At 39.2% G+C, this 9,543-nt stretch overlaps 1 protein-coding gene across 1 annotated transcript in view; it reads left to right on the forward strand.

The window, feature by feature from the left end:
* The window catches only part of PPIL4 (peptidylprolyl isomerase like 4), a gene marked incomplete at its 5' end in the record, with an annotated part of 24,776 nt that overhangs the window by 11,290 nt on the left and 3,943 nt on the right, over positions 1-9,543 (forward strand). The window contains 3 exons of the mRNA XM_015559517.1: positions 1,436-1,547; positions 2,834-2,930; positions 7,502-7,649. Of these exons, the coding sequence (XP_015415003.1) occupies positions 1,436-1,547; positions 2,834-2,930; positions 7,502-7,649 (357 nt within the window). The remainder of the gene's footprint in view (positions 1-1,435; positions 1,548-2,833; positions 2,931-7,501; positions 7,650-9,543) is intronic.

The following is a 9,543-nucleotide window of genomic DNA, read 5'->3' on the forward strand; positions in this document are numbered from 1 at the left end:
TACTAAAAGGGTTTGTGGATTTAGATAAGACATTTGGTGCCCTGCAGAAGAGGCTCTGGTTGAGCATCAACCAATGAACCAGGAGGTCATGGCACTGTTCAATTCCCGGTCAGGGCACATGCCCGGCTTGTGGGCTCGATCCCCAGTAGGGAGTGTGCAGGAGGCAGCTGATCAGTGATTTTCTGTCATCATTGATGTTTCTATCCCTCTCTCTGAAATCAATAAAAAACATGTTAAAAAAAAAAAAGACAATTGGTAAGTATATGTATGTCCACTACAATTGGACTGCCTCGGTTCAAATCTTGGACTCACCCTTGCCAACTGTGTGACCTTTGGCAACTTGGGTACCTTTGTTAATTTCTCTTTTCTCTTTGAGAAAATATAAGATAATAATAGATAGTACCTCATCCAGTTGTCATCAGAGTTAATTGAGGTAATAGATGCAAATAATTTAATAGCACTTGGTTGTAGTAAGCATTCAAATCTTCATTTTTGTAACAACATATTTTGTATTTTCAGTATTCTGAAAAATTTTCATAAAGATTTAGTTGTGTTTTTTTTTTGTTTTGTTTTGTTTTTTGCCTGCAGAAATGTGGTTTATTTTGTTTGCACACAGTTTTTTCAAAAATCTAAATTTGTTGACAACACATTATGAAAATCTGGGTTTTAAGTTTCTTCTGCAAAAATCAGAACATCTGGCACTCCTCCCCAATTTCTCCAGAGCAACCATCAGCTGGAGCTGTAGGAGCCACCCTAGTGATGTTCAACCTTGATAGCACAGTAAGATCACATGAGGCGCTTTATCAAAAATACTGATGCCTGAGCCCCACCGCAGATTGGCTAACCAGTGGTCGGCAAACTCATTAGTCAACAGAGCCAAATATCAACAGTACAACGATTGAAATTTCTTTTGCGAGCCAAATTTTTTAAACTTAAACTATATAGGTGGGCACATTGTTATTAACTTAATTAGAGTACTCCTAAGGCTTAGGAAGAGCCACACTCAAGGGGCCAAAGAGCAGCATGTGGCTCACGAGTCGCAGTTTGCCAACCACTGGTAAACCATCAATTTCAACAGCAGCAGTCATAGCAAATGTTTACTGAGTGCTTGGAAAGCACCCTGGAAAGAAAGCTGCCATATAAAATACATTCATGTTGGGGACACAGAACATGTGTGAAAATGATGATAAACAACCATACAAGATACAAGATCAGCTTAGCACCAAGTGTGGTCTATAAAGCAGTGGTTCTAGCATTGCTGCCTATTTGAACTACCTAGAGGGCTTTGAAAAATCCTGATGCCCAGGTTTGCACCCCAGACCAATTACATTGAAATCGAGAAGGAAAAAAGGAACTCAGGCATCAGTGTTTTTTTTTTTAAGTCAGGATCCCAATGTATAGGAACATTTATGCTCAATTTTTTTTATAACTATAGGAAGAAGATTGTGAGAAAGCATTCTTCAAAATGGACAATGTACTTATAGATGACAGAAGAATACATGTGGATTTTAGCCAGTCTGTTGCAAAGGTTAAATGGAAAGGAAAAGGTATGTTGGTTTATTTTCTTTTTTCCCGTTCTGTTTTCCATGGTGTGTGTGTGTGTGTGTGTGTGTGTGTCCGTGTCCCCTGATTTAGTGCTCTTAATTTGGAGAAATGCTCTTTGATAAAACTCCTGCCCTATATGGTTTTACATTGCTGTTTCCTAAAATCTAAGATAGAGTGGTGTGTGTGTGTGTGTATTTTAAACTGATGATTAATATATTTTCTATGTTTGACTATATTATAAATTACTTGGAATTACCCACTTCAGGCATGACATTTTTCCAATTATTGTTTGAGGTAGTTTGGTTCTTCTAGATGCAAAACCCCTAATATGTTTTGCCTAAAGTTTGTTTTATGTTTAGAATTTCCTTTCATTTCATGTCTTTCCCTGTATATATTTTATATACAATCAAAACACCTCCCTGTGTGCCCCCAGTTTACTTTACTTGTACATTCAGTCTTGGGCCCTTCTGTAGGAAGCCCTCCCATTAGAAGCATTTCCTCATTTCTGTGGAGGAGACAGGAAAGTCAGGGCAGCCAGCAGGTCTGGGCCATGGGTAGGAGCTGAATCCTTCTCTGGCAGGAGACTAGGCTTGAGAGTAGTGAGGCTGCATGGAATGCTCTCTCCTTTCCTGCCCTGCCACTGTAGGCCAGTCAGGAATTAGGAATAGGTCCTGTTTTTCTGAAGAGATCATTGTTGATTTCATTTTGGGCTCTTGGGAGGAATAAAGGTGCTCTTAAGCAAGAATTTTAAAGCAGAGACACCAATCCCCCCATCTCGCATCTCTCAGCAAACTTCTACACACATCCTGCTGTCCCCTATCTACTTGGTGCTCTGTTGAGATTTGGGGACAATGTTTCTTTTGACAGATCATAGGTCTTTAAAGCCTCACTTCTTCCAAACTTGTAAGTTTCTGGCATCTCAGACTCAAGTCCCAAACCCTTAACTTCCCTTGGATCTAATGTTCTCATGGATATAATGGCTTTACTTAAACACTGCATTATTTTCCAGTGAACATATGTATGCACTGTGTTGTTTAGGATTTGAAAGTATGGTGTTGTAATATTCATGTATTTCATTAGGTGGCAGCATATGGCTACCAGTTAAAATAGTAATGGAGAATAATTATTATGATTCTTTTGTTCTCTTTTCAGCCTTTTTCTAGCCCCTGATATATATGCCACTTATAAAATCACTCTTGTATATTATGCCTCTTATAAAGTAATTTCTGTTCTTGATTAATTAGGGAATTTTTCTTACTAAGTTTTTTCTTCTTTTTTTGATAAATAGGTGGAAGATATACCAAGAGTGATTTCAAAGAGTATGAAAAGGAACAGGATAAATCATCTAATTTGGTTCTGAAAGATAAAGTAAAGCCCAAACAGGAGTATCCTTCACAGGAAGCAGTTAGTCAATATGTGTTGACCATACACTCTGTGTTGAGTACTGTGCAAAATGTTATAAAAAGTCACAAAGGCTGTAGAAAAGTCCCTAAGCCAGATGGTTTGTGAAGGAGTCATTATGTTTATCTCTTTTTACTGTCTTATATATATACTTTGCTTTTTCAGTGTATTCTCTATTATATGGAGAAAGTTAGGGTTGAAATAAATCTTTAGCCTTCTTTTCCCTCCCTACTCTTAGGTTAAAGTTAATACTTATTCGCAGAAGATCTTCAGGTAAGATTCATATTTTCTCTATATAATTGCAATATTTTAAATTCCTCATAGTCAGAAATTTCTTTATTTTAGCTAACCAAATCCTTTGTGCTAACCTTCCTTGGATAGTTAACTTTGGAGATGGTGAATATGTGGACAACAAAATCCTGTTGTTCCTTTCATAATTAGGCTGCTTCTTTCTGCTTAGTACATTGTCAGTCTAGCAACAAATACATGTTGGGCTTCACTTGTGTGCAAGAGGTGACTTCTATAGGATTAAAGAAATTCTTTGACTTGACCATTTTATTTAGGTTTTTCCAAGTTTTAGGTTGAGACAAGTAAGGAGCAATGAAACATACTGTTCATATTATGTCATTTTAATTTTTCATTGATGTTTTCATTATAAATTTATCACTCCACACATTGTAAAGCTTACTTCTTTTGGGATTCATTCTTTAATGGTTTCTTTGTTTTCTAGTTTCTGTTGGTGTTTTAGGGGTTCTCTTTTCCTATACTGTATATGGAACATTTCTTTTCCAAGTAGTCATCAAGGAAAGATGAATATTGGGCTGACGGTTATGTACTTACTAGAGGCCTGGTGCACGAATTTGTGCACAGGTGGGATCTCTCAGCATGGCCAGTAATTGGGTCCAATCTGGGGGGCTGGCCAGCTGGGGAAGGGACTGCGGGAGGTTGGCTGGCTGCCCCCCCGCCATTGGGGTTCATCAGGGGGGCCAGCTGGACGGGGGAAGGGACAGGGCTCACAGGGCCACAGCAGCAAGGTAAGGCACAGCCTATTCCACGAGGAATTGGGCTCTCTCCTCCCTCCTGTCTGGGTCTGGGGTGCTGGTGAACCAGATTCGGGGCTGTCAGGGCCCCAGCAGCAAGCTAACCAATGGCCAATTCCGTGAGGAATCGGGCTCCCTCCTCTCTCCTGTCTGGGTCTGGGGTGCAGGTGAACCAGATTCGGGGCTGTCAGGGCCCCAGCAGCAAGGTCTGGGTTGGTGCGCTCCATAGCTACCGGCCAGTTGTCTGGTCATTCCCTCCTGCCACCGGCAGACACCCAGGACCTGGGCTTCCCTTACAGCCCTGGCTTTGTTCAGAAGGTCGTCCAGAAGGACGTCCAGTCTGATTAGCATATTACACTTCTATTATTATAGACTAGAGGCCTAGTGCATGAAAATTCGTGCACTCGAGTGGGGGGTCCCTTAGCCCAGTCTGTGCCCTCTCACAGTCTGGGACCCCTTGGGGGATTTCTGACAGGCTGCTTAGGCCTGTTCCCTGGGGGATCAGGCCTAAACTGGCAGTCAGACATCCCTCTGGCAGCCTGGGAGCCCTTGGGGGATGTCCGACTAATGGCTTAGGCCTGCGGGGAGTGGGCCTAAGCCATTAATTGGACATCTCTAGCGCTGCCGTGGAAGTGGGAGAGGCTCCGGCCACCATCACTGTGCTGGCCAGCCATGAGCCGGCTTCTGGCTGAGCAGTGCTCCCCCTGTGGAAGCGCACTGACCACCAGGGGGCAGATATTCAATGCAGGAGCTGCCCCCTGGTGGTCAGTGCGTGTCCGAGCAGTCGGTCCTGCCATTAGGGTCAATTTGCATATTACCCTTTTATTATATAGGATAGATTTTTAAAGCAGTGTTGGTTGTTTACAATAGATAAAGCATTCTAGAGGTTAGAGTGGGTAAAGTCTGCAGTATGTATGCCGACATAATCAGCATGAGGAGAGGCTTTCACTTGCAAACAGACCAAACAGTGAGCTAAGATTTAGCCTGAAAAGAAACATCAGAGAGGATATGATTGAAATCTTAAAATCATGAAAGGTATGGACGAAATACAGTTGAGATTTATCAAATCTTTAAAATTAGCTATAGTTAATTTTAGGATAAATACTAGTAACTGCAGCTGGAAGAAAAGGAATGTGTAGGACAAATAAAAGGAAGTACAGTCATAGAGTATAAAATAGAAGCAGGCGTCTTTCCCCCATAGAATTAGCTCAAGCTGAGAAGAAAGAATATGTAGTGTTACAGTGTTTTGAATTCAAGATGATAGCTTACTAAGAGTGAAGAAAGGAAATGAGGCATGTTTGAGGATAAACCTCTAGCCCAGTCCTGTTCAATATTACTTTGTACAGTGATGGAAACCAATTATGTCTCCACTGCCTTGTATAGCTACTAACCACATGTTTAATGAATTTAAATTTAAGCAATTACAGTGAACAGTGCCTGCTTTAGGCTTTTGAAGTTGATGGAGAAGACAGACATGTCCTGGTCTAATCCACTGCTAATTATCCTCAATCGGAATATTGAACAAGAAAAAGGAAATTCATGAGTCTGACCCTGCACTCTGTTTCCTATTTTATGTTACTAAACAATGCTGGCTGTGACCCGCTAAATAGACTTTGCACTCCATTGCTGGATCATGACCAGCATTTTGAAAAACACCTCTCTAAAGCCTTTTGGACAGAGGGAGAAGCATGTGAAAAGCTACACACTAAGATGAAATCATAGGCAAGGACTATTGAATTTGTATCTGAAAAAGGAGAAGATCCAGAAGGTATCCTGGAAACAGTGTGATATGGTATGCCATAGTATAAAGGAGAAAAGAAGTAAGAGATAATAGAGTAATAATAGGACAGCGCAGGCTCACTAGGCATCTTTAGCCATCTAATGAAAGTGAAAAGGTGCAGTGGTTTCCTGGTTAATCTGAGGTAGAAGTGAGTCACCCCTGAGGAAAGCAAAGACTGTGGCATTGTGGAAACAGATGGGACACTCTGGTCCCTAGGGAAGTGGGTCTGCGATTGCTCTAGGCCCCCACGCCTCTAAAATAGCCCTGCGTGCGGGGCTTCCTCATAAGCTTTCTTTTGAAAACCACTCTTCTAGCCTTCCTCAAAATTGAGATTATTTTCAGCAGAGGTTGTAGTAGTTTTATATTTTCTCTTATTCTAAGACATGGGTTAGTTTTATTTATATTAGAGAAAATACCTATCTCTGAATTAAAACATAATCACTATTTTTATAACATATTTATGTGGAATTTAAAAAATTCAGTCATTGTTCTACCATCTGGACAAATGATATTTATTTTTTCTTGTTCCTTCAAGATTTGATCTATGTAAACTTATAATCACTGTATGATATATATGGTTTTTGCTTTGAGCTTTTTTCACTTTTAATTTTTCAGAAATACCTTCCCAGGTTTTTCATAGCATTAATTTATCATTGTTAATAACTTCTTTTATAAAATATCATGTCGAAGTACTACAATATAATTGAATCTATAGTTATTATTACTAGGCTATTTGTTATTCCTAGTTTATCATTAAAAATAATCCTATTATGTATTCCTTTGTTCATTTAACTTGTTATTTAATTTAATTTTTTACAATTAAATCTTTATTGTTGTTCCCCTTTTTCCCCCATTTGACCCCTTCTACTTGCCCCAGTCCGCCTTCTAGGCCTTCACCACCCTATTGTCTGTGTCCATAGGTTATGCATATATGCATACAAGTTATTTGGTTGCTCTCTTCCCATCCACCTCCACCTTCCCTCTGAAATACCACAGAATTTTTATAAATTCTTAATTGAATTTAAGCATAGTAACTGTTGACATGCACTGCTAAATTTCCTCCTATCAGGTGAGCTAATTTGCTCAGAACAAAGAGTTACATGAATGTACCTTTTATGTAGCTTTTCTGGCTTTGGAGTTTGTATGATCTTAATTTTTTCTAGTTAAACATGTGCCTCATTTTCTAAGTTTAGGTTTTCTCATTATTGACAAATGTTTCCTTATTTTTTAGATACTTATATTTTAATTTGTGGATATTATATTTCCCCCTCCATAATTTCTGCCCACTTATAATTGTTAACTGCCTATATACAATCAGAGTTCTTTCCACTTTTTCTATGTAATGAAAAAAAATGAATCCATTTTGTTTTAGAAATAAACTATACTTGTAAGATGCTTTTATTTTAAAAAGTTACCTTTAACCTTTTGGTCTCCTTTGTTCACTAGATTCTTAGGTTTTTTTGTTTTTTTTTAATATATTTTATTGATTTTTTACAGAGAGGAAGGGAGAGGGATAGAGAGTTAGAGAAACCTCCATCAGCTGCCTCCTGCACACTCCCTACTGGGAATGTGACCGCAACCAAGGTACATGCCCTTGACCGGAATCGAACCTGGGACCCTTGAGTCCGCAGGCTGACGCTCTATCCACTGAGCCAAACCGGTTAGGGCTAGATTCTTAGGTTTTGATGTATTACTAGTATTCGTTCTCACGCTTGTCCTTAACTAGCTGCTGCAGTGCAAAGTATGATCTTATATTAGAGGAGCAGTCAGAAGACTCTAAGTCAAGTCACTCACACACAAGTAAAAAACACAAGAAGAAAACCCGTCACTGCTCCGAAGAAAAAGAAGATGAGAACTACATGCCAATCAAAAATACTAATCAGGTACTGCTAATGTCCAGACTCAGTGGTAGAGAAATAAATATTTTATCCCTTTATAAATTACGTTGTAGTGATGGGCATGTTCTAAGTCTAACATGTAGAATGGTTTCACTGGGTAATGAACTTTAATTTTTAAGAATATGTATCACAAATTATAAAAGATTGCATTTGACTTAACTTAGTATGTAGTTTCCCATTGTGAAGCGAGTGATTTCCATACCACCTGTGGACACGCCTCTGTTCCCATGAAAGCAAGTGTGGTTGTGCTCAAACAGTTCTCACTTAGCATTGTATCACCAAGTGTTGTGTGCTGCCCTTAAAACTCTTGAGGGTTTAGGACCTGTGAAACATTTGCATTTTCTAAGACAAAAATAGTAAAAATTCCCCAAAGAAAAATTGATTATAAAGAGAAGAAAGCATTTCCAGCCTGCATTTTGGCTCTTAGTTAAATGAAAACAAATTACACTACAGCTCCTGCTTTTGTTTTACCAAGTGAAAGAAAGCATCTGGGCCCTGGTGGAGGAGGAGGTGTCATAGGCCCAGGTGAGAAGGAACTCAAGACAGGGAGGATGTCAGGCAGAGACACCGTGGAGAGATGCGTATGGTTAGCAGAAAAGCCAGGTTTAACTTTCCACACTGCTCGTCATTGATGTGACCTCAACAAGTTACTTACCTTTCTGAACCACAGTTTCCTCTCTGTGAAATTGAGGTAATACTTATTTCACAGGCATGTTCTTCAAACGAAGTGAAAAGAAAATGTGTGCAATCATTTTCTACACTGGCTTTTGTTACTACTTTTATTTATATAGTCAAATTACGATGTTTTAAATCAGTTCAAGTACTTTCTTTGTGGTAATGCCACCCCCCCTTGTAGTTAACCGTTTTAATGTGTTTTATGATTATTCTTCATTTAAAAGATTTCAGCAAGCATATATTTTATATATATTCTTAGCCCCCTATTTTCTGGATAGCAAATATTCTTATTCTTTGCTGTTGTCTAACCAGACATATACCTTCTCCTTTCCACAGCCCTTTAGCTATTTAAAGCTTGCCCTCCTTCATGCCCTGGCTTCTGTTTTTAAGTGACACCTTTGTCAGTCCTTTAAGTGATCCGCACATGAATCAGTAAGTGCTAACATCTTCAGAGTCTTTACAGTGAGGTGGATACTGTTGGCCCCATTTCACAACAAAGACCGTGAAAACGGAAGAGGTCAAGCAGCTTGCCCGTACTTTTACAGCTAATAAATAGTGGAGGCACAATTTAAATTCAGACTACTCCTAACAAATTTACTGCTGCTCTTCTTAGCTGGAATATATTTGTCAGTTTTCTTTTCTAAATCTTACTGTTAGTCTAATACAATTTGTCCCATAGTGTAATATTTTAGTGTGATCTAATAGGAACATCTCTCTCCTAATGTTTGTACTCTATTATAAATTTAGCTTTTTTTGTTAATATATTTTTATTGATTTCAGAGTGGAAGAGAGAAACATCAATGATGAGGGAAAATCATCGATGGGCTGCCTCCTGCACACCCCCAACTCGGGATCAAGCCCAAAACTGGGAATTGAACTGTGACCTCCTGGTTTATAGGTCACGGCTCAACCATTGAGCCACACTGGCCAGGCTACTTAGCTTTTTAAATGGTGGCTATATCACATTTCTGTGAATATTTAATGTTTTTCACTAAAACCCCTTAATTATCACCCCCACCCCATGTGTCGCCTTCAGCTACAGATCACCATCCTGCACTTGTACATGGAATCATCAATGAATCTAGGCCTGAGACACCCACTGGTGTGTCTGAGATAAGGTTTAAAGAAAATCCAAAGACTGGCTGCATTTTATGTCTGTTATCTCTTCCCCTTATTATGAATCTTTCTTTTTTTTTTTTTAATT

Source organism: Myotis davidii, unplaced genomic scaffold (assembly GCF_000327345.1).
Source record: "Myotis davidii unplaced genomic scaffold, ASM32734v1 scaffold1534, whole genome shotgun sequence".
NCBI classification, from domain to species: domain Eukaryota; kingdom Metazoa; phylum Chordata; class Mammalia; order Chiroptera; family Vespertilionidae; genus Myotis; species Myotis davidii.